The following is a 24,916-nucleotide window of genomic DNA, read 5'->3' as shown; positions in this document are numbered from 1 at the left end:
TCTCTCTCTCTCTCTTTCCCTTTTAATGTCTTTATCTTTCATCCTACCTCATTCCAGGGACCTTAGCTTGCCCCTTTGGAGATCTCGGGTCTTCAGCTGTCATTTAGAGGGTGCTTTGTAATTGTTTCATATCTTGATGAGTTTTTTATGTTTCTGGGGAGGCAGGTGATCTCCCCATCTTACTGCTCCATGATCTTCTTCTGCTCTAAACTTTAAAATTTTGATATAAAACATCCAGGTCCCTTTTCTCCCTCTCACTCAAACCCTTAGGAAGCACCAAGTTGAAAAAATTAATCTCTTGCAAATTCTTCTAATAAAGCTTTCCTAAGCTTTCTCAGCTCATGTATATACCTAACAGGATATTCCACTTTCTTAGATCATATTTTTGATGATGAATGTGAAGATAGTTATAATACATGAGAAATTTGGACAATTATAGAAGATGATGGTGAAATCCTATTCACACAGTGTCTAAAGGACCACTGAAGCTTATGCTTCATCCTCATGTCCCAAACCAAAAGAAGAGGAATCAATATTTGTTACAGCACATGTATGAATTGTAACTGTTTTGTACACAGTGTGTGCGGGGCTCCCCATGTGGCCCAGTGGTAAAAGAATCCACCTGCCAATGCAGGAGACACAAGAGACACAGGTTGGATCCCTGGGTCAGGAAGATCGCCTGGAGGAGGAAATGGCAACCCACTGCAGTCCTTTTACCTGGAGAATCCCATGAACAGAGGAGCCTAGCAGGCTATACCCCATGGGATCGTAGAGTCAGACACAACTGAAATGGCTGAGCACAAGCACAAGAGATTTGAGTGGGGAAAAAATGGATAGGCTGGAACAGCACTTCAACAGAGAAAAAGCAACTGGAGAAGACGTGACTTATGCTCTGCCCACATACCTGCTCTGGAGGTTACCACGAGCAGCCCCACGGAAACATCGGCTACCCGTGTCTCTCTGCCTTGATGTCTCATTGCTGCCTCCACTGGCCCACAGTGCAGGTCAGATGTGACTGAGTGTCAGTGCTACCAGAGCGAGTCTTTACCACTGAAAGGAGAGAACTGGCAATAAATACCCCGGGTCCTCCTCCTTGGAAAGACAACTTGTGTTCCACATGCTCCCAGAAAGCAGTTAGCACGACTGAGCTTCTGCTTGCAGCAGCAATGACCTCTTGAGGCGATCCTCCCTTTCCCACTCCTCCCACTCAATCACAGCACTTTCTGGGGCACCTCCCATGAAGAGTAGTCCCTCACTTGTCTCAGGAGAAAACCAAAACAAATATCAACCAAAAGAAATTCTGAGTAAAAGGATCAGACAAATGGCTTTTAAGACCATGAATAGATACCTTCTGTGTTAAGTAGGTAACTATAGCAATTCAAACGTATTGAAGGTTTAGTGAAAGCCTGTTATACAACATGGTCTCATTGGAGTATGTTGAGGGGAGTTAAAGAAGCCACTGTTTCCACATAGAGTTCTGTGTACAAAGCAGATGGAATAACCAAAAGAGCCAAGATATGAGTAAGAGAGAGATTTCAGAGGATGCAAGAGTTGGAAGAAGTGGTTAGTGCAAAGAATAAAAGTCTCCGAACACCTTGAGACATAAAAGTGATTGATATAAGGTTTCTCCTCAGATGGGAAACAATTGCTCAAGCCATTTTTCTTTCTATTTAGGAAAATAAGGACCAAGCCAGATCAAGGACTTAGGAGCACAAAGGTGGCTGCCAGGTTGGCTTTCACTCGTCAAACTTTCAGAGTTTGTTGCTGAGGATGGAATCAGGAGACTGACACAGACAAGAATGCCCTTCTCATAAGGCAATGCCCCATGCATTACTGGGGCAGAGGCCAAGTGCACGGAGCTTAGAAAAGGGCATGACAGATTCAAAAGGGCAACAATGAACAAAGCATTTGGGGTGTGTTGATGTTTAAATACTGAGCACCTGAGTGACCTATATATGCAGAACTGTTGAGTAAAGGCAATGCAGAAAAATGTATTGGTGTAAACCCAAGTCCCTATGTCCAGGGTCTCTACAGTAAAATAAATGTATCAACTTTATGCATGGGTTTATTCTCAGACCTCATTTCACAGAGTCCTAATGACCCTGAAGACAAAATGCAGTTAGATATGTTAATTTTTAATGGGAAAAAAAATATGTACAATGTAGCCGGAAAAGCAAAAACAATGAGTCAGAAAATGGTGAATAATTCTACAATCTCACAGAACTAAATGTTAACAAATTATCCTTTCTAGCTAACTATTACCACAATTGATGGCATAAACAGATGGTAAAGGTGAATAACTGAAGTGATCTATATTGGATTAAAGGCAGCAGGCACATATTTCTCCCTCTCTGATGCTTCCAGAGAAGCATCCTTTGGCTTATCTATCTGAAGCTCCAGGAGTGCAATCTCCAGGGACAGCTTGTACACTTCCAGGGCCAATTTCACCTCCTCTGGACTTGAGAGGCACTGCAAGAGTTTCCTGCCTGTGATTACTTGCTCACAGCCTTCAGGATACTCCTAGAGGAGAAACACATGATGAGTGTGCTTGAAAGACTTCTCTCCCGATTGTAGGGGGGCATAGTTCATGTGGAAACTGGCAGGGTTACAGATTCAGGACCAAGACACACCCCAGGGCTGGTGGGTGGGCAGGAAAACCAGACACACCTTGTTTCCCACCATCATCTTCCTGAGAGGAATATAACTCTGCTCTGAGGCAGCCTCCCAGAAAGCTTCTGGGGGGTCAGACACTACTTCTGACCATCTGGAAATGGGACAAGAGTATATCAAATCCTCTAGAAAAGTTGGGAGTCAGTACTACCAGGTCTGAGACCTCCACTCCAAAGGGGCTCAGTTTTCCCTGATCACAAGTGAGAGCAGGAGAACTGCATCTCCTGTCTGACCAGAAGGCTTCAAAGCAAAATTGAGAGTTCCTTTGAATGACTGAATCTTGACAAGCCAGATATCTCCTTTGCTGGCAGGACAGTGCTTCAGGGTTTAATAACACAAAAACTACCTCAAATTGTGTGACTTACCCACTCACACTTGGGTGCCGCTGGGGACCAGGTTCTGTCCTCTGAGCAAGTGATATTTTCTGAACCAACCAAACGATAGCCAGACTTACACTGGATAGTAATTCTTTCAGGTTCAACATATCTAACCTTCTCCACAGATAACCTTCCATGTTCTATCGTTGGTTTCAGACACAATGCTGCAATGGAATCACAATTTTAAGCAAGTTACAGACCTAAGAAAAAACATACAAACCTAGGGTACTAAGAATGAACTGTATTTAAGTGTTGCTAATTGTTTTACCTTTTTTTTAATCTTGAGGAGAAAAATAATATTCATTAGCATATTTACTGAGCATTGGGATAGTACTTTATCAGACTTTGGGGTAGATCTTTATGTGATTATCTTATTAAAGTCTCACTATTTTATCTAAGAGAAAGTGAGATACAGAGAGGTTAAGTGACTTGCTGAGGGATATAACAATTTTAAATAGCATGACAGAATATAAAAAGGGTATGTGACCCCAAATCTTCAACTATCAAATCAGCTGTCTCTTGTATCTCGTTTCCTGTAAGACAATAGATAAAAAATTTTCCCTCTTGCTTATTATTCTCCTGTGTGTAAAGGAGACAACGGTGGCAAATCATCCTTGAAGTTGTTGATGATGAAGTGATATTAAACCTGTGTGCCTGCAATAATCAGACCTGATTTTGACCTCTTGTCCCCGTAACCACTGGAAAATTAGGAGTCCCTCAACACACAGCTACACTGTGAGCAGCTGGTGCCCTGCACTGGCTCTGACGGAAATGCTTGTGATTTCACAATGCTTGGCATCAGCCCACTGGGGCTTACATTCTAGACCAACTTTTCATGAAAGTTTTGCTGCAGGCCACAGCTACACTCAGATAGAATGTACCATCTGTAGACTATTTCTGGAATTACACAAGAAACTGGGAAATGGGGCTGCCTCACAAAGGCTGAATTTTGTACCTGGGAGAAAGAAGGGGAGATTAATGTTCTGTGTGCCCTCTGAGCTTTTTGCTTTGGATACCATCAGACTATAGTGATTATTTTAAATAAGTCAAATCAAATGGGTTTTTTTTTTGCTGCCTCTCACAGGGAAAAAACTGTGCTCTCAATCCTTTGATGATAGCCCCACCCCTGCCCCTAAAATGAAGAGGGAGCCAGAGTTACCTTTACACTGAGGGGTTGCAGGTGACCAGCCTGAAGAAGTGCAGGAGAGTCTGTTCGCTCCAACCAGGATGTACCCTTCATCACATTTATATTCAGCTTCACGTTCAAAGTATTTAGAGACTATTTTATGTTGTCCATGGGCAATGCCAGGAGGGGATTCGCAATCTTGAGGTAAGACACAAAAGTGAAAAGAGGTCGGCATGTAGAATGCATATAATAACACTTCCTAGAACCTGTGTGGCAAAGGAGGCTTCCGTCTGTCCTTCTGTCTTCTCGGCCCATCCAATCACTCAGCCAAACTCAAGTCTCGAGCTGCCTTCATGAAGGCCTGAGGCTCAGGAACCATAGAAAGGTTACAGTGGACTGACAAGCACTTAGGATTTGCTTCCTTTTTTTGAAAATTCACTAAACTTGACACTATTTAGGAGCCATTTTGGCAGGAAGACAGAGTTCAGTCAAAGTCACACTGTACCTGTATCACACTCCACTGCTTTCCTGCTAAATGCAAAGATGTGTATCTGGGAGAAACTAAAGATGCAAGATAAATCCACAATCTCTGACTCATTGCTCCCAATAAAACCAGTCCACCCATCCTCCCAAGAATATACTCACTGTCCTCTAAAATAGTTCAGAAAGAGCTTATAGAAAGAATAAAAATGATGGCTTGCATGCTGGAAAATAGACATGACACAGTGCTGGGCACCTGTGTGAAATGGAACACTGTCAGGACCCACACACACTGCATGAGAAGTTTAGATAAAACAGGCCACTGGAAATGCCTTCCCTGGTGGTTCAGACTGTAAAGAATCTGCCTGCAGTGAGGGAGACCCAGGTTTGATCCCTGGATCGGGAAGATTCTCTGGGGAGTGGAATGGCAACACACCCCAGCATTCTTGCCTGGAGAATTCCATGGATAAAGAAGCCTGGTGGGCTACCTGGTGGGAACACAGAGAGTCAGTCACGACTGAGCAACACTTGACACTTTTGAAAATGTCAGTAAAATATAAACTGATGGATGATAGTATCTATAGTACTATCCTAAGATGCCTCCTTGAGGCATGGAAAATGTGATGCCAACAATGAGGTTCAAATGCTGGAGCTTCTGTGGCAAGTGGTAGAGAGAGTGATTAAGTGACTCAGAAGAGTGAGTAAGCTGGAGTAGATGTGCCACACACATGCAGGAAACTCCACCACGTGATTACGTTAATCCCCATAGTGGTCCTTGGCCTATGGGGTAAGACTGTCCTATCCAAGAAAACCAAGTAGAAGTCACTGATATGACCTATACCCTTCCCTTAGAGGCAAAGAAGATAAGTTCTTTTAAATATCATTTACCAATGTGTAGAGAAAATGGAGAAATATCTGTCACTCTTAAATAATTAAAGTTGCAAGAGTGGTCATCATATCCCCATGTACTTCATAAGTCTGTCTACTACAAAAAATTAGGATTCCGGAGAATTACAGTAGACTACTAAAAATGCAACAGCATTGCAGCCACTGTACCACACGTGGTATCTTTGCTAGAGCAGATTAACATGTCTTCTGATAAGTGATGTCACTGATTCAGCACTGGCCTTCTTTTCCAGCCCTGTCAGAAAAGAGCATCACAAGCAGTTTGCATACATATGAAAAGGTCAAGATCATCCATCTGCATTTTTAGTCCTTGGCTGTGATAACACTTCTGTCCCTGTCATAATAGACTCTGAAGATATCATGACCATGCAGACATCCATAGAACAGCACTTTGATACAGAACATCAGTGGCATCATGTTAATTCTACTGAATAAGCAAGACTAGATGGCATGATGATGTTCCAGAGTATAGAAGGTAGAGGAGGAAGAAAAGAAGTAAACTCTGAAAGGCAGGTTCAAATAGATTTGAGCGGGTTTATACTGTAGTAGGTGAAGGCACACGGACCAGAAAGAAAGGAAGAAAAAAGAATAAATCAGTTCAGTTCAGTCTCTCAGTCGTGTCCGACTCTGCGACCCCATGAATCGCAGCACACCAGGCCTCCCTGTCCATCACCAACTCCCAGAGTTTACTCAAACTCATGTCCATCGAGTCGGTGATGCCATCCAGCCATCTCATCCTCTGTCATCCCCTTCTCCTCCTGCCCCCAATCCATCCCAGCATCAGGGTCTTTTCCAGTGAGTCAACTCTTCACATGAGGTGGTCAAAGTATTGGAGTTTCAGCTTCAACATCAGACCTTCCAATGAACACTCAGGACTGATCTCCTTTAGGATGGACCGGTTGGATTTCCTTGCAGTCCAAGGGATAAATACCAAGAAACAAAAGGTAAAAATTGAAATGCCTAGCTTATCTATTAGATGTGACGCATTTTCATTGATTCAGAAAAGAGAGGGAAACCAGCAAAGTCAAAGAATGGGATCAAATAATGGGCGATAAAGAGAAAGTTGGACTAAGGAGCAGTATTTTTTAACAAACTTATCCACTTAAAAAACATTCAGTGTATACAAGCTTTTAACCTAGTGTGTTTTTTGTTGGGGTGTGTGTGTTTTGTTTCATTTTTCCAACTGAATGAGGCTGCAGGAAAGGATTTTCACTGCAAGTTCATTTCCTGTGTTCAAATTGTACAAATGAAGCTAGGTAAAAAAAAAAAAAAAATACAACACATAAAAACATCAGGTCAGACAAATCACCACCATTACACATTTCTTAAATTCTAAACTTACATTGTAAAAGCAAATTATGAAAGACATGCATGGTAGGGAAAGAACAATGGTATATTTCCTCTTTCTTGATGGAAGTCACAACAGTTACTAATATTTATCCCCCTGTGAAGTTCATTGTTCTAATTTCCATTATCCAAGGAGGAAATCTGTCCTTGAGGATATCCAAAACCCTATTATGCTACGATATTAGAAGCATCCTTGATACTGGGACAAAAGCCAAGCTTGTTCTCTGATCCAGTGATTGATCCACACACAGCACAATAATAGGGTCATTTCCCTAGTACCAGATGTCCTGGGAGGGGGCCCACATGTTTCAACCAGGGGTTCCTGAGACCAACATACTCACAACTGAGCAGGGTATGGGAACTTCTAGGTTAAAAGTGCCAAAGAATAAGAGAAATTTCTGGTATTGGAAACTTTTCTCAGTTCACACACACTTCAGAAGAACTAAGTAGATTTCCAAGAGGAGAAATCAAAGTTAAATTTAATAATTTCATCTGCCTCTAGATTGTTCTTCTTTAGTAACACTTTAGTTCCAACACTTAAACTGCAAAAATGTAAGGAGGGGAAGAATGACCCTTATCTCAAGATCTGATTTTCTATCTTTTCATTTTTAGCAGAGAGAGACTGAAAGCTACTGGGTGCTGAGCTTTGCACCCCTCCTTGTCTTTAAGAAGTCAGCAGTTGGCTTTAGTGAGAATAAGTCAGGAGCTATAGAATTTGTGCCAGCTTTATTCAACATTTTCTTTTTTAAAGTGTGGATTTAGATCTGACCATATGATTGCACAGTTATAAGCATTTTTTTCTTCTGCGTGAAGTTGATCAGGATCCTGTGGGGCTCCTGGGCACAGAAGCCCTTCTGTCCCTGGTTTCTTGTAAGGAACACACCTCCAACCTCCATCACATTCCCCGAGTTCCAAAGGGCAGATTCTAACAAGTATTAATTTGGGAAAGGAAGGGATGAAAAGACAAGGGAGGGGCAGCCAGGAAACAATAGAGCCTTGAGGCAGTCTTGGTCTGCCTCAAGGATACATAACAATGTCTTTAAACTATTTAAGATGTCAGCTTTCCACTGACATCTAATAGAAGCAGAAGATATTAAGAGGTGGCAAGAATACACAGAAGAACTATACAAAAAAGATATTCATGACCCAGATAACCACAATGGTGTGATCACTCACCTAGAACCAGATATCCTGGAATGTGAAGTCTAGTGGGTCTTAGGAAGCATTGCTGCCAATAAAGCTAGCAGAGGTGATGGAATTCCAGCAGATATTTAAAATCCTAAAAGATGACACTATTAAAGTACTGTACTCAATATGTCAGCAAATTTGGAAAACCCAGCAGTGGCCACAGGACTAGAAAAGGTCAATATCATCCCACTTCCCAAGAAGGGCAGTACTAAAGAATGTTCAAACCACCGGACAATTGCACTCATCTCCCATGCTAGTAAGGTTTTGCTCAAAATCTTCCAAGCTAGGCTTCAGCATTTGTGAACGGAGAACTTCTAGATTTCAAGTTGGGTTTAGAAAAGGCAGAGGAACCAGAGATCAAATTGCCTTCATTTGCTGGATCATAAAGAAAGCATGGGAAATTCCAGCACACATCTACCTCTACTTCACTGACTACACTAAACCCTTGACCGTGTGGATCATAACAAACTGTGGAAAACTCTTAAAGAGATGGGATACCAGACCATGTTATCTGTCTCCTGAGAAACCTGTATGCGGGTCAAGAAGCAACAGTTAGAACCCCATACGGAACAACTGACTGGTTCAGAATTGAGAAAGGAGTATGATGAGGTGGTTTATTGTCACCATCTTTATTAACTTATACACAGAACACATCCAGTGAAATGCCAGACTGGATGAGTTATAAGCTGGAATCAAGATTACCAGGAGAAATATCAACAACCTCAAATATGTGCAAGAACCACCCTAAAGGAAGAAAGAGAAGAGAAACTAAAGAACCTCTCAATAAGGGTGAAGGAGGAGAGTGAAAAAGTCAGCTTAAAACTCAGTATTGAAAAACTAAGATCATGACACCTGGTCCCATCACCTCATGGCAAATAGAAGGGGAAAATAAGGAAGCAATGACAGATTTCCCTTCTCAGGCCCTAAAATCACTGTGGATGGGGACTGAGCCATGACATTAGAAGATGATTGCTTCTTGGCAGGAAATCTATGACAAACCTAGACAGTGTGTTAAAAAGCAAAGGCATCACTTTGCTAAGAAAGGCCCATATAGTCAAGGCTATGGTCTTTACAGTAGTCATGTATGGATGTGATAGCTGGACAGTAAAGAAGGCAGAGCACTGAAGAATTGATGGTTTTGCACTGTGGTCCTGAAGAAGACTCTAGAGAGTCCTTTGGACAGCAAGGAAATCAAATCAGTCAATCTTAAATGAAATCAATGCTCAATACTCTTTGTAGAGACTGAAGCTGAAACTCCAATACTCTGGACATTTGATGCAAAGAGCTGACTCATTGGAAAAGACCCTGATGCTGGGAAAGACTGAAGGCAGAAGGAGAAGAGCACAACAGATGGCTGAATGGCATCACTAATTCAACAGATACAAACTTGGCCAAACTCCAGCAGATGCCGAAGGACAGGGAAGAAGTCTGGCATGCTGCAGTCCATGGGGTCAGGAAGAATTGGACATGACTTGATTACTGAACAACAAGAACAAGATGATAGCATTCTTCTTACCAGAGAAAGGCCACCAGAGGCTACATTAAAGGAACCAAAGAAGCTCATCAAGCTAGGGATGGGAGGATAGTTAGGAGGTTTGGGATGGACATGTATACACTGCTATATTCAAAATGGATAACCTATAAGGACTGACTGTACAGCACATGGAAATCTGCTCAATATTATGTGGCAGCCTGGATGGGAAGGGAGTTTGGGCGAGAATGCAATCATGTATATGTATGGCTGAGTCCCTTTGCTTTTCACCTGAAATTATCACAACATTGTTAATTGGCCAAACCTACAAATAAAATAAAAAGTTAGTAAAAAAGGATCACCTAAGACCAAATGAGGGAGTAGAGGCCCTGAATTCACTCTAATCTTATCAGCAAGCACACCCTTGAACCATTGTTATAAAATTTCCTCCTCAAATCCTTTCAGGTTGGGACATACAATTTTGAGAGACACAAACCTGCTGTGTCCCCCTTTACCTGGCAAAGCAATGAAATTTTTCTTTTCTACTTCACCCAACACTCTGTCTCCAAGATCCAGTTTGCGCCGTACACAGAGCCTGAGCTTTTGGCATCATGCAGAGTTTTAAATCCTTTATCTGGAGTGGTGGAGATATGAAATACAAATAGCAAAAAGGGAAACTGTCCTATTTTCATTCAAAATTTAACCATAGTCCTATTTCTATCACATAATGGTTTCATGAAGCCTAAAAGTGGTCTATAAAAAGCCACTTCTGGTCTTTTTGCATTACCAATTAATAAAACTTCCACAAAATTTTAATCAATAAGAAATCATATAATAATTTGTGTTTTTAACATGAAACTATGACTTAGATTATTATCTGAGAATACTACTTTGTGAAAGTCTGTACAAAATAACAAAATGGGAAAAAGTACAAGAAAACACAATTTTTCTGCTTGAATTCACAAATGGCTGATGCACAGTGGGTTGGAATAGAAACAGCAAAGCTTTACATAAACTCAGGAGAGTTAGATTGAAATCACAGAGTTCTTCCACAATCCATTCATCAGTGCTCAAAACTCTGAGCTGAAGAAACTGCTGGGCTAACTGGGTATGGCATTTTTAATGATTATTAAGCTATCAGTAAAAGCACTCATACATCTTAAAATTCTTGAATGAGGTCTTTCATTCTCTGTGGTTCTCTATGCTCTAGGTATCATGCTGTCATCTCTGAAGTTGCGTCTGAAGATAAACAGATGGCAAATGGTCAAGGATAGAACACAAGCCACCGTGGAATTCTAAGAGGATGTATATTAAACAAAGTAAGGTAGAGGCTCTCTGCCTCTTGCGGGCATCAGAAACATCTCTGCACCTATCTAAGCATTCACAGGCTTACACTCCTCTCCCTACCTCTAAAGGTAATGCTCCAGTGTGCCTCCTGTGTGTCTTGCCAAAGCCTAATTGGTCTTGAGGTAAACTCCAATACCTCCCTTGTTTTTACAAAGGAAACTATAAATCTGAAGTTTTTTTTGTTTTTTTTTTTTTTGTTTTTTTTTTGCAAGGTAAGCTATTGGAACCATTCCAACTTGTGTGTCAACAATCTTCTCGAAGTTGAACTAGAACAGTGGTTTCACACCCAAATTGTCATTCTGTTCCCAAGGCTAGAGGCAAATTTACTGAGGATTTTTGGTTTTTGTGTGTGTGTGTTTCCCCATTCTGTAGAAAGGCTAAAAGAATGAAAACTCTTAGCTCTACCTTGAATATGACCTTGGCTCAAGACAGCTATATTTGACCCTCACAGACTCCACCATCTCAGAATCCCCATTGCTTGACCCAAGAAACGATCCTGGGCTGATTCCCCTAGCAACCAGTTTCTCCAGGACTCCAGGTGAGGGCTTACCATATGCTCAAGGCCAACCAGTCCAAGGCTTTTTACCTAGTTTGAAACCTCCCCTTAATAATCACCATCATTTTCGATGTTCATGGAAGTCGTATTTACAATAGCCAAGATACAGAAGCAAGCAGTCAATCAACAGATGAATGGAAAAAGAAGATAGATACATATATATAATATCACTATATATATATAATCACTATTTCATATATATATATTACTCAGCCATAAAAAAATTGTTTTGCCATTTGAAACAACCTGGATGAACCTGGAGAGTAGTAAGCTGACTCAAATAAGGCAAACAGAGAAAGACAAACACTCTGTTTTCACCATACTTTAACAACAAAAGAACAGAAAGAGAAATTCAAGTAACAATTCATTACCACTGCATTGAAAAGGATAAAATATATAGGAATAAACCTACCTAAGAAGACATCCTGGAGTGTAAAATCAAGTGGGCTTAGGGAGCATTACTATAAAACAAAGCTAGTGGAGGTGATGGAATCCCAGCAGAGCTATTTCAAATCCTAAAAGATGATGCAGCGAAAGTGCTGGACTCAATATGTCAGCAAATTTGAAAACTTCAACACTGACCACAGGGCTGGAAAAGGTCAGTTTTCATTTCAATCCCAAAGAGGGACAATGCCAAAGAATGTTCAAGCTACTGCACAATTGCACTCATCTCACATGGCAGCAAGGTAGTGCTCAAAATCCTTCAAGCTAGGATTCAACAGCACATGAACTGAGAACTTCCAGATGTTCAAGCTGGATTTAGAAAAGGCAGAGGAACCAGAGGTCAAATTGCCAATATCCATTGGCTATAGAAAAAGAAGGGAATTCCAGAAAAACTTATACTCTGCTTCACTCGCTACACTAAAGCTTTTGATTCTGTGGATCACAACAAAGTGGAAAATTCTTAAACAGATGAGAATACCAGACCACCTTACCTATCTCCTGAGAAACCTGTATGCAGGTCAAGAAGCATCAGTTAGAACTGGACATGGAACAACGGACTGGTTCCAAATTGGGAAAGGAGTATGTCAAGGCTGTATATTGTCACCCTGATTATTTAACTTTTATGCAGACTACATCATGTGAAATGCTGAGCTGGATGACTCTCAAGCTGTAAACAAGATTGCGGGGAGATATATCAATAACCTCAGAAGTACAGATGACACCATCATAATGGCAGAAAGTGAAGAGGAACTAAAGAACCTCTTGACAAATTAAAGAAAAGACTGAAAAAGCTGGCTTAAAATTCTGCATTCAAAAAATGAATATCATCACATCCGGTCCCCTCCCTTCATGGCAAGTAGATGGAGAAACAATGGAAACAGTGAGAGACTTTATTTTGGGGGGCTCCAAAATCACTGAAGATGGTGACTGCAGCCATGAAATTAAAAGATGCTTGTTCCTTGGAAGGAAAGCTATGACCAACCTAGACAGCATATTAAAAAGCAGAGACATCACTTTGCTGACAAAGGTCTGTCTAGTCAAAACTATGGTTTTTCCAGTCGTCATGTACAGCTGTGAGATTTGGACCTTGAAGAAGACTGAGTTCCGAAGAACAGATACTTTCAAACTATGGTGCTAGAGAAGACTTTTGAGAGCCCTTTGGACAGCAAGGAGATCAAACAAGTCAAACCTAAAGAAAATCAACCCTGAATATTCATTGGAAGGACTGATGCTGAAGGTGAAACTCCAATATTCTGGACACATGATTCAAAGACTTGATTCAGTGGAAAAGACCCTGATGCTGGTAAAGATTGAGGTCAGGGGCAGAAGTGGGAAACAGAAGATGAGATGGTTGGATGGCATCACTGACATGAGTTTGATCAAACTCTGAGAGATAGTGAAGGATGGGGAAGGCTTGCAGTCCATGGGGTTGCAAAGAGCCAGACATGACTGAGCAACTAAACAACAGTGAGACAAAAGACCTGCACCCTCAAAACCATAAGATGCTGATGACAGAAAAAGAAGACACAAACAGATGAAAATATACCATGTTTGTAGATTAAAAGAATCAATATGGCTAAAATGGCTACACTACCTAAGGCAGATTCAATGCAATCCCTATCAAACTACCAATGGAATTTTTCACAGAACTTGAGTAAAAAGTCTCAAAATTTGTCATGGAGACACAAAGATCCTAATTAGCCAAAGCAATCTTAAGGAAAAAAAGCAAAGCTGGAGGAATTAGCCTCCTTGACCTCAGACTACACTGCAAAGCTACAGTCATCAAGAAAGTATGATATTCATACAAAAGTAGAAATATAGATCAATGGAACAGGATAAAAAACCCAGATAAAACCTAGGCACAAAGGAAGCAAGACTACACAAAGTTGGAAAGACAATCTCTTCAAATGATGCTGAGAAAATCATATAAAGCTACATATTAAAAACTAAAATTAGATCATTCTTTAACACCATAGACAAAAAATAAGCTCAAAATGGATTAAAGACCTAAATGTGAGACCAGAATCTATAAAGTTCCTAGAGGAAAACATAGGCAGAACACTCTCTGACATAAATTGCACCAATATCTTTTTCAATTAATCTCCCAGAATAATGGAAATAAAAACAAAAATAAGCAAATGAGCTCTACTTAAACTCAAAAGCTTTTGCACAGCAAAATAAACAATAAGCAAATGAAAAAACAACAACAAAAAAAGACAATCCACAGCTTGGGAGAAAATATTTGCTAATTATGTGACTGACAAGGGATTAGTCTCCAAAATTTATGAAAAGCCCATGATGTTTAACAGTATCAAAACAAACAGCCTAACCAAAAATGGGCAAAGTCCTAAATATTGACATTTCTCCAAAGAAGACATACAGATGGACAAAAGGCAAATGAAAAGATGCTCAGAATCACTAATTACTAAAGAAATGCACATCAAAACTACAATAAGATATCACCTTACAGCAATCACAATGGCCATTATCAAAAACTCCACAAATAGTGAATGCTATAGAGGACATGGAGAGAAGGGAACTTTCCCACATTGTCGTGGGAATGTAAATTAGTACAGCCACTATGAAGAACAGTATGGAGGTTCCTTAAAAAGCTAAGAATAGAACTACTATATGACCCTGCTACCCCATTCCTGTGCGTATATCTGGAGAATACATGGACTGAAAGGATACATGCACCCCAATGTTCACTGTAGCACTGTTTACAATAGCCAAGAAATGGAAGCAACCTAAATGTCTATTGACATAAGAATGGATAAAGAAGATGTGGTACATATACACAATGAAATAGTACTCAGCCATTACAAAGAATGAAATAAGCTCATTTGCAGCAACATGGATGGACCTAGAGATTGTCATGCTGAGTGGAGTAAGTCATGCAGAGAAAGAGATATCACATAATATCACCTACATGTGGAATCTAAAAGGAAATGATACAAATGAACTTACAAAGCAGAAACAGACCAACAGACTTAGAGAATGATCTTGTGGTTGCCAGGGGGAATCATGGGGGAAGGGACAGTTAAGGAGTTTGGAATGGACAAGTACACACTACTATATTCATAATGGATAACCAACAAGGACCTACTGTATAGCACATGGAACTCTGTTTAATGTTACATGGCAGCCTGGATGGGAAGTGTGTTTGGGGAGCATGGATATACATACATGAGTCCCATTGCTGTTCACCTGAAACTATCACCACATTGTTAATTGGTTACACAGTTAACAAAATAAAAGTTTTAAAAAAAAAAACAACAACAAAATTTGATTTTTACAATAGATAGCAAATCTTAAATATATTCATTAAAAAGTTGGTAAATAAAATGCAAAAAAATTATAATTTCCATCAATTTGATATGAAAAACTTCTTTTAAAAAAATGTGTTTCCATAAGCTCTTACCTGGGCTGCATTCTGGTATTCTAGGACTCCAGGTGCCATATTTTGTACATGTAGCTTGAGATATATGTTTATTATGACAGCTAAATGAAATCTCATCTCCACTGAAATAGATACAGTGAGTACCAGTGCTATGTCTTCTCCGTAGAGTGATGCTGCCATCATTATTCAAGTTTGGTACTGGGCAACATACCTCTAAAAAAATATAAAAGAAGGCTAATAGTAAAATCACTATGAGGAGGCTCCTATGTCTAAATCTCATTTCTCCCTTTAGAAGGTCTCATTACTGAAGAGAGATGGGGATAACAGGGACACCAAGTCTGTTCTCCCAGTCCCTGATTTGCTAAAGCACTCCAGCTCATTTGTTTCCAATAATCAATTTAAGTGGTGGTAAAAGATTTTATTAATGATATTTTAATTCAGCGACATTAAGGTCTTTCATTTTATTTCCACAAAATGAGTTCCAATGACTGCAACTAAACTTTAACTCCTAATGTGAAACAAATAATCTTTCAATAAGTGAACTACCATTTTTCATTATTTGTGAAAGCGAAAGTCACTTAGTCGTGTCCAACTCTTTGCGATCCCATGGAATTCTCTAAGCCAGAATACTGGAGTGGGTAGCCTTTCCCTTCTCCAGGGAATCACTCCCAACCCAGGAATCAAACCCAGGTCTCCTGCACATTAGGTGGATTCTTTACCAGCTGAGCCACAAGGGAAGCCCAAGAATACTGGAGTGGGTAGTCTATCCCTTCTCCAGCAGATCTTCCCAGCCCAGGAATTGAACTGGGGTCTCCTGCATTGCAGGTGAATTCTTTACCAACTGAGCTATCATTATTTGTGCATTTCACATATTTTTCCACTTCCAGTCTACAGAATAAAGTTCCCTGTATTCTGCACCTCAGTGTCTTCACCTCTAAAATGGCAAGAGTCTCATAAGCTAAGCTAAGCTAAGTCACTTCAGTCATGTCCAACTCTGTGCGACCCCATAGACATCATAGATGGGTATACAAATGCATGTTGTCAATTGCAGAGTCCCATAAAATTGCATCCATATGTCTCTCAGCCCCTCACTTACTCTCAAGTGAGACTAGAGACAATCTCCTTCCTGTCCTATTGAGGCAAAAACACTGAGTCAGGGATCAGAGTCTTTTAGAGGCAGGTCATTCAGCCCACAGTCCCACCACTCAAGAGACATGAGACACAAGTCATCTTGCAGTTGGTTGGGTTCATGACTGCTTCACAGACTTTCCTCTGCCAAGCACCCCAGAGTCTACACTGGGGAGGAAATGGCTGTGATGGAGGTCTGACTCAGGCAATGGTTGAGTTGTATTCTACATTCTACCTTTACCAATATTGGAGCTAATACTTAATCTGTACAATATTTGACTTCTGTGTTTGTACCTCATTTGATTCTGAATCAGGATAAGATTATAATGTCTCAGCTCAAACTCCAAGAAATTTATGGTCCCTTCTGGCAATAATAGTTCAATATACAGTTCAATTAACATAATTTTAAATTTATCTTGAGGAAAAAATTACATCAATTTAAGATGAAAAATCAAGCTCATACTGAATATTCAATATACAAAAAGATTTACAAAAAAAGAAACTCACCCTCACATTCTATGTATGGGCTCCACTTCAAATCGCTCTGACAAGTCACAGTTGTAGGTCCATCTGCCTTTGGCCTATAGCCAGAATCACAGCTGTACCTCAATACAGTCCCAATATCATGCACTTCCTGCTTTGTTTGTGTCCGGTAGCCATATCTTCCCCACGAGGCATGAGGGATGTGTGGTAAGCCAACACAACCATCTGCTCATAAAGAAAGAACAAGGGAAAAGTACACTCTCATTAGGGATGCAACAGTGATCAACGAGTCTGTCATATAAAAGGGTGGCAAGTCCTCACTCAGCCAGGAATCAGCCTACCATGGCTGATGAGTCAGCCTCACCAGAAAACACACAAGGACAGGCATCCAAATGTGCAAGGCATCAGAGAGGTTCTTACTAGGGGCACTGACAAGTGATTTCTGTGTGTTGTGCCAACTTTTTAAAATGTGAATTCTTTTTCGTCTTCATTTTACATCACAAATTTTAGTCTTTGAATTGAAGCATTGGGCTTGCTAAGCAGGTATGGCTGGAGAAATGTTCCAGGCAAACACATCGAACTTTCTTGTTTCCGGACTGATAGAAGAAAATAAACAAGAGCCATTCATCTTATCCAGATGACATCAGGAACATTATCATTGAAGGATTTGTCAAGAACAAATTAAATACCAAGTGACTTTTGAGCCTAAGTATGTGTCTTGTCATCTTCACTCTTTCCTGATAGTACAGGTTCACAATATGGAAATATAATACAAACATGTCAGTTTGGACATTTATTATATTTTCATCTTCAAGGTAAGGGTCTTTTTAAACAGTTTTATTGAGAGACAAGTCACGTAACATAAAATTCATCCATTTAAAGTACACAATCCAGTGGTTTTCAGTATATTCACAGAGTTCTCCAACCATCACCACTATCCAATTTTTGGATATTTTTACCAACCAAAAATAAACTCAGTACTTGTTAGCAGTTACCCCCCAGTCTTGTCTTCTCCCAGGTCCTAGAGACCACTAAAAGACTTTCTCTCTATATGGATTTGCCTAACCTGGACATTTCAAATAATGGATGTCTGATTCGTAAAATGAGGATAATATTAGTGCCCACAATTCCGGACAGAATTCATTGAATTAATTCTTGCTATAAACCTATACTAGCATCAAGTTATTATTACTACTATTAAGATAATTTTCAGGGATCCACATGAGTTTATAACTTCAGAGTATGAGAATTACATTGATAGTTAATCCATATAAAATTTTGTGTAAGTTAGAAAAAGATCTTTTTCCCTCAGGACTCTTTACAGTTTATCTTTAAAACATTTATCATATGATCTTTGTTAGGACAAAGCAATTTTCTATCAAATGCAAGAAAATTGTTGAAATAAACATACCATAAACAGTTTACTGTAGACCAACCTCTACAATGCTAACCTCTATCTTTGGGGGTGGAGTATGCACAACCTTTACAACTGTGTGTGACAGCTTTTTGTGATGTTATATGACCTTGCACAATATACTGTAATTATTCTTTTTTTCAACAAGAAAAAAAAAAGATTGATCTAAATTTAAACTTCTAGTGTGATTCAAATGGGCTTAGGCATGTAAGTATGCTCCCAATAATATTTCTGGATATTTTTAGATGCCAAACATTGAAACTCTTTCATGGTCCATACTTACTGAGTTCACAGGTGGGTGGAGGAGGATTCCAGCTATTATCAGCTTCACAACGGATTAAACTGTTGCCTTCAAGCCGAAAACCCTTATCACAGGCATATACAATAGACTGTTGATAAGTATAGGTGGGTCCAAACCCAGAGGTTATTTTTCCATCTTTAACCACTGGTTGAACACAAATGACTTCTAAAAATCCACAAGAAAAGACAAATTTCAACTTTTAAAAGCTTCAGTAAAATGAGATTCCATCATATCAGTGCTATTTGTTACCATATACTGGTACAGCCTAAGTATCAGTTTACCAAATTAATGACTGCATCATTGAAATAATTAGTTTTTCTTTGAAAAATTTCACCTCCCCCAATACCTTTACCTTCCTTTTTCTTTTAAAGTAATAATTCAAACCAAAATTCATCATTATGACTTACTTTTACAAGAAGGAGGACTTGGACTCCAGACACCTATTGTCTTATTTTCCACTCTGCAAGAAATGGAGGCTTGGCCTAACATTGAGAAGTCAGGGTCACAGCTGTAGGTGATGGAAGAGCCATATGTGTAGAAGTCTTCATCTCCACCATTGTGTCTCCCATTACTAATGGTTGGAGGAGGTTCACACTTGGCAACTGAGATGAGTGAAGAGGAAGAAATAATGAGGGAAGGCATACTTACAAATCTAACATTCATAATGCAAATTCTAATGAAGTGTAAAAGAAGCAACAATGAGGGACATGAGTTTTATTATTACCTAACTTGTAATAAAGTTTAAGTTTATAGTCAAGTCAAAAAGAGTCTTTGCTTACTTATACATTGTGGGAGAGGATCACTCCAGCCAACTCCTTTATCTTGGATCTCACAATAACTATTGGCTGAGCCAATTAAGATATACCTGAATAAGACAGGATTGAAGGTTTTAATGGAATTATTTCTAGTATAAATTAAGTTGAATAAAGGAGTCTGAATAAATAGACTTATTATTCTATATTAAAAATGAAGAAATAATATTTTATCAGATAACACTTTCCACTGAGAACTCCATTTTGTAAAATTGTATCACTGCAATTAGATGTGTATCTGTTAATTTGTTCTTTTATTTTTTTTAATTTGTTCTTTTATTCTATAATCTATTACTGTCCTGGCAAATTAAACTTAAAACTTGGCCTCATCAAATCTGGGTGCACAAGTAAATGAATAAACAGACAAAGAAGAATGTTACTTTCCTAAGTGAAGTGATTAATCTTGATTAGCTATGGGAAATTGGATTGCTTAAAAGGAACAGTGGTGATGATGTTTATATCTGAAAAGTAGGGAGATTTCCTGGACACCACCTTGTACTACTTCCATGGCCTCTAATTAAAGTCAATGAAAACTATAACAATCCAACACAGGCAGGACTGCTAATCATCATTAAAGAATAAAGGTTCACACATCTTGGGTCAGAAATCAAGTCTCAGTAAACTTAAGAAAATTGAAATCATATCAAGCATCTTTTCTAGCCACAATACTATGAGACTAGATATCAGTTATGAGGGGGAGGGGAAACTGTAAAAAAATATACATATAAACACATGGAGATTAAATAATACATTCTAAGTAATGAACAGGTTGTTGAAGAAATAAAAAGGGAAATGAAAAAATCTTTAGAAACAAAAGACGATGAAAACACAACAACCCAAAACCTATGGGATTCATCAAAAGCAGTTCTAAAAGGGAAGTTTGTAGCAATACAATCCTACCACAAGAAACAAGAAAAAATCAAATAGAAAACTTAACTTTACAACTAAAATAACAAAAAGAAGAACAAAAAGATCTCAAAATCACTAAAAGCAAAGATATCATGAAGATCAGGGCAGAAATAAATGAAAAATAAATAAATGGAACAATAATAAAGATTAATACAACTAAAAGATGGTTCTTTGAGAAGATAAATAATATTAACAAACCATTAGTCAGACTCATCAAGAAAAAAGGGAGAAGAATCAAATCAACAAAATTAGGAATGAAAAAGGATAAGTTACAAAAGACAATGCAAAAATACAAAGGATTTTAAGAGACTATTATAAGCAACTATATGTAAATAAAATGGACAACCCAGAAGAAATGGACAGATTTTTAGAAAAGTTCAAACTTCCAAGAGTGAACAGAAAGAAATAGAATATATGAACAAGCCAATTACAAGCAGTGAAATTTAAAAATGTGATTGAAAAAAAAAGGAAAACTCCCAAAAAGCAGAAACCCAGGGCCAGATGGCTTCACAGGTGAATTCTATCAAACATTAGAAGAATTAATGCCTATACTTCTAAAACTCTTTCAAAACATTGAAGTTGAAGGAACAATCCCACACTCATGCTACAGGGGCACAATCACCCTGAGAGCAAAACCAGACAAAGACAAAACACAAAAAGGAAAATTGCAGGCTAATATCATTGGTGAATATAGATGTAAAACTACTCAAGAAAATTCTAACAGAATTCAACAATGCATTAAGAAGATCATACACCATGATCAAGTCATGTTTATTTCAGGGATGCAAGGATTCTTCAATATACACAAATCAATCAATGTGATACACCATATTAATAAATTGAAAGATAAAAATGATATGATAATTTCAACAGATGCAGGAAAAGCTTTTGACAAAATTCAGCACCCATTTATGATAAAGACTCTTCAAAAAAAATGGGCATAGAAGGAATCTACCTCAACATAATAAAGGGCATATATGATAAACCCACAGCAAACATTATTCTCAGTGGTGAAAAACTGAAAGCATTCCCTCTAAGATCAGGAACAAGACAAGGGTGCCCATTCACACCACTGTTATTTGACATAGTTTTGTAAGTCCTAGCTATGGCAGAGAATATAAAGAAATAAAAGGAATACAGATTAGCAAAGCAGAAATAAAACTCTCACTGTCTGCAGACAACATAATACTATATACAGAAAACCCTAAGGATACTATCAGAAAATTACTAGAGCTAATCAGTTGAATTTAGTAAAGTTACAGGATACAAAATCAATACACAGAAATAACTTACATTCCTATACACTAAAGTAAAGAAAAATCAGAAAGAGAAATTAAGGAATAAATCCCATTTACCATTGTAAAACAAAGAATAAAATACCTAGAAATAAACCTACCTAAGGAGATAAGAAGTGTATACAGAAAACTATAAAGCAATGATGAAAGAAATCAAAGACAACATAATCAAATGGAGAGATTTTCCATGTTCTTAGGTTGGAAGAATCAATATTGTGAAAATGACTATACTACCAAATGCAATCTACAGATTCAACGTGATCCCTATCAAATGAACAATGGCATTTTTCACAGAACTAGAACAAAAAACCTCATGATTCATATGGAAACACAAAAAGTCAAGAAGTGTCACAGCAATCTTGAGAAAGAAGAATGGAGCTGGAGGAATCAACCACCCTGACTTCAGACTACACTACAAAATTACAGTCATCAAGACAGTATGGTATTGGCACAAAAAATAGAAATATAGACCAATGGAACAAGACAGAAAGCCAGAGATAAACCCACACACCTATTGGCAACTTACGTTTGACAAAGGAGGCAAGAATATACAATGGGGCAAAGATAGTCTCTTCAATAAGTGGTGCTGGGAAAACTGGACAAAGAATGAAATTAGAACATATCCTAACACCATACACAAAGATAAACTCAAAATGGATTAAAGATTTAAATTTAAGGCCAGAAACTATAAAACTCATAGAGGAAACATAGGCAGAACACTGTATGACATAAATCATAGCAAGATCCTCTATGACCCACCTCCTAGAGCTCCTAGACTAATGAAAAAGAAAAATAAACAAGTGGGACCTAATAAACTTAAGGACTTTTGCACAGCAAAGGAAACTATAAACATAGTGAAAAGACAACCCTCAGAATGGGAGAAAATAAGAGTAAATGAAACAACTGACAAAGGATCAATCTCCAAAATATACAAGCAGCTCATACACTCAATACCAGAAAAGCAAACAGCCCAATCAAAAAAGTGGGCAAAACACCTAAACAGACATTCTTCCGAAGAAGACATACAGATGGCTAATAAGCACATGAAGAGTTGTGGTACATATACACAATGGAATGTTACTCAGCTATAAAAAAGAACACATCTGAGTCAGTCCTAATGAGGTAGATGAAACTGAAGCCTATTATACAGAGTGAAGTCAGAAAGAGAAACACCAATACAGTATATTATTATATATATATGGAATTTAAAAAGATGGTAATGGCAATCCTATATGCAAGGCAGCAAAAGAGACACAGACATAAAGAACAGACTTTTGGAACATGTGGGAGAAGGCGAGGTGGGATGATCTGAGAGAATAGCATTGAAACATGTATATTACCATATATAAAACAGATGACCAGTGCAAGTTTGAGGCGTGAAGCAGGGCACTCAAAGCCAGTGCTCTGGGACAACCCAGAGGGATGGGGTTGGGAAGGAACTGGGAGGGGGTTTCAGTATGCCGGGGACACATAATCACCCATGGCTGATTCATGTCGATGTATGGCCAAAACCACCGTGATATTGTAAAGTAATTATGCTCCAATTAAAATAAATTAACTAATACAAAAAGAAACTAGGACTAAAACCACCATATAACCCAGCAATCCCACTCCTAGGCATATACCCTGAGGAAACCAAAATTAAGATAGTTACATGTTCATTGCAACACTATTTACAATAGCTAGGACATGGAAGCAACCTAAATGTCCATTGGCAGATGAATGGATAAAGAAGCTATGTTATGTATATACAATGGAATATTATTCAGTCATAAAAAAGGAATGTGTTTGAGTCAGTTCTGAGGAAGTGAATGAATATAGAGCCTATTAAACAGAGTGAAGTAAATCAGAAAGAGAAAAGTATCGTATATTAATGCATATATATATGGAATCTGAAAAGACAGTACTGACTGACCTATTTGCAGGGCAGCATGGGAGATGCGGGCATAGAGAATAGACTTATAACATGGTGGGGGAGGAAGGAGAGGGTGGGATGTATGGAGAGAGTAACATGGAAACATACACACTACCATATGTAAAATATATAGCCAGTAGAAATTTGCTCTATGACTCAGGGAACTCAAACTGGGGCTCTATTAACAATCTAGAGGGGTGGGATGCGGAGGGAGGTGGGAGGGAGTTTCAAGAGGGAAGGGATATAGTATACCTATGACTGATTCATGTTGATGTTTGGCAGAAAACAATACAATATTGTAAAGCAATTATCCTTCAACTAAAAATAAATAAATTTAATTTTAAAATACAAGGATAAATGTTCAGGTGATCCCCCTAGGCAAGGATTCAGGATCAGATGAAGTGTTTGCTGAGGACAAAGAGGATATGGAAAGGGTAACAGAAGCAAGTAGTTACAAATACCAACTACAACCACATGATCGTTGTAGAAATAAGGATCCTAGTAGTTATAAATATTTCTTACTTCTTTACATATGAATAGATTTGTTCTAAATTAAATGTTTCTCTTTTCTTTTTTCATCCCTCTACCATCTAAACAAGATATAGTAGTTTATCTTATATAGCTCAGTATTTAAATTACAGGATATCAAAGGAGAGGTATGATTTTGCTTAAAGAAGATTGTCTTTGGGAGAGAAAGTTAGCATGTTTTCAGTTGTATGAGAGATAGTTGCATCATGTAAGTTGGAAGCACAATTTTGCTATTGCCTTGATCTGTAAGTTAAACTAAATATGGTTAAAACAAGTGCATATAAATGCCAAATTTGACAAGGGGTGGGTGGACCCTGGTAGGTTTGAATTGCATCAACTTAACCTAAAGAGAAATTTTTCCAGAATTTTCTTTCATGCATAATGTCAAGTTTTTGTGGTCTATAAGTGAATTAATAGCCAAGTTCTGTATATGCTTAAAAGGTCAGATCACAGCACAAGATGTGCCTACAGAACACATATTGTTGCTTCTCTGCTCCATCACCTGGGTGCCATAGCACACAGCCAGGATTACAGCAAACCCAGCTCCTGGAGGATGTCCTCCTTCACATCATCCAACTTCTGATCCAAGCACATCAGCACCATAGAGAAGGGCAACAACTTCTACGAAACATTCTCATCTTTGAAGGCAAAGGCTAAGAGGTAATGAAAGAACAATATGAGTCCCAGTCTATACTCATGAGTATACTCTACTGCATACTATGACTTCCAGTCAACACTCCACTCAGCCATGTGGTTCCTCTTTTGGTTTTGCATCTCCCACTTCAAATCCACCTTCCCTTTTTGACTGCCTGCCCTGCT

At 38.7% G+C, this 24,916-nt stretch overlaps 1 protein-coding gene across 5 annotated transcripts in view; it reads right to left on the bottom strand.

Annotated features, from left to right (window-relative positions):
• Window positions 1-2,114: 2,114 nt before the first annotated feature.
• C4BPA (complement component 4 binding protein alpha) overlaps window positions 2,115-24,916 on the bottom strand; it is a 43,025-nt gene continuing 20,223 nt past the window's right edge. For all 5 annotated transcript variants that reach the window (XM_061159975.1, XM_061159976.1, XM_061159977.1 and 2 more), the window contains 8 exons: window positions 19,418-19,503; window positions 19,046-19,240; window positions 18,621-18,803; window positions 16,948-17,148; window positions 15,334-15,525; window positions 4,207-4,371; window positions 3,036-3,211; window positions 2,115-2,520 (listed from right to left, as the gene is read on the bottom strand). In XM_061159975.1, coding sequence (XP_061015958.1) covers window positions 2,311-2,520; window positions 3,036-3,211; window positions 4,207-4,371; window positions 15,334-15,525; window positions 16,948-17,148; window positions 18,621-18,803; window positions 19,046-19,240; window positions 19,418-19,503 — 1,408 coding nt within the window. In that variant the 3' untranslated portion in view covers window positions 2,115-2,310. The remainder of the gene's footprint in view (window positions 2,521-3,035; window positions 3,212-4,206; window positions 4,372-15,333; window positions 15,526-16,947; window positions 17,149-18,620; window positions 18,804-19,045; window positions 19,241-19,417; window positions 19,504-24,916) is intronic.

Source organism: Dama dama, chromosome 14 (assembly GCF_033118175.1).
Source record: "Dama dama isolate Ldn47 chromosome 14, ASM3311817v1, whole genome shotgun sequence".
NCBI lineage: Eukaryota > Metazoa > Chordata > Mammalia > Artiodactyla > Cervidae > Dama > Dama dama.
Note: the sequence above shows the minus strand (reverse complement) of the source record. Positions and strands in the feature narration are given on the sequence as shown.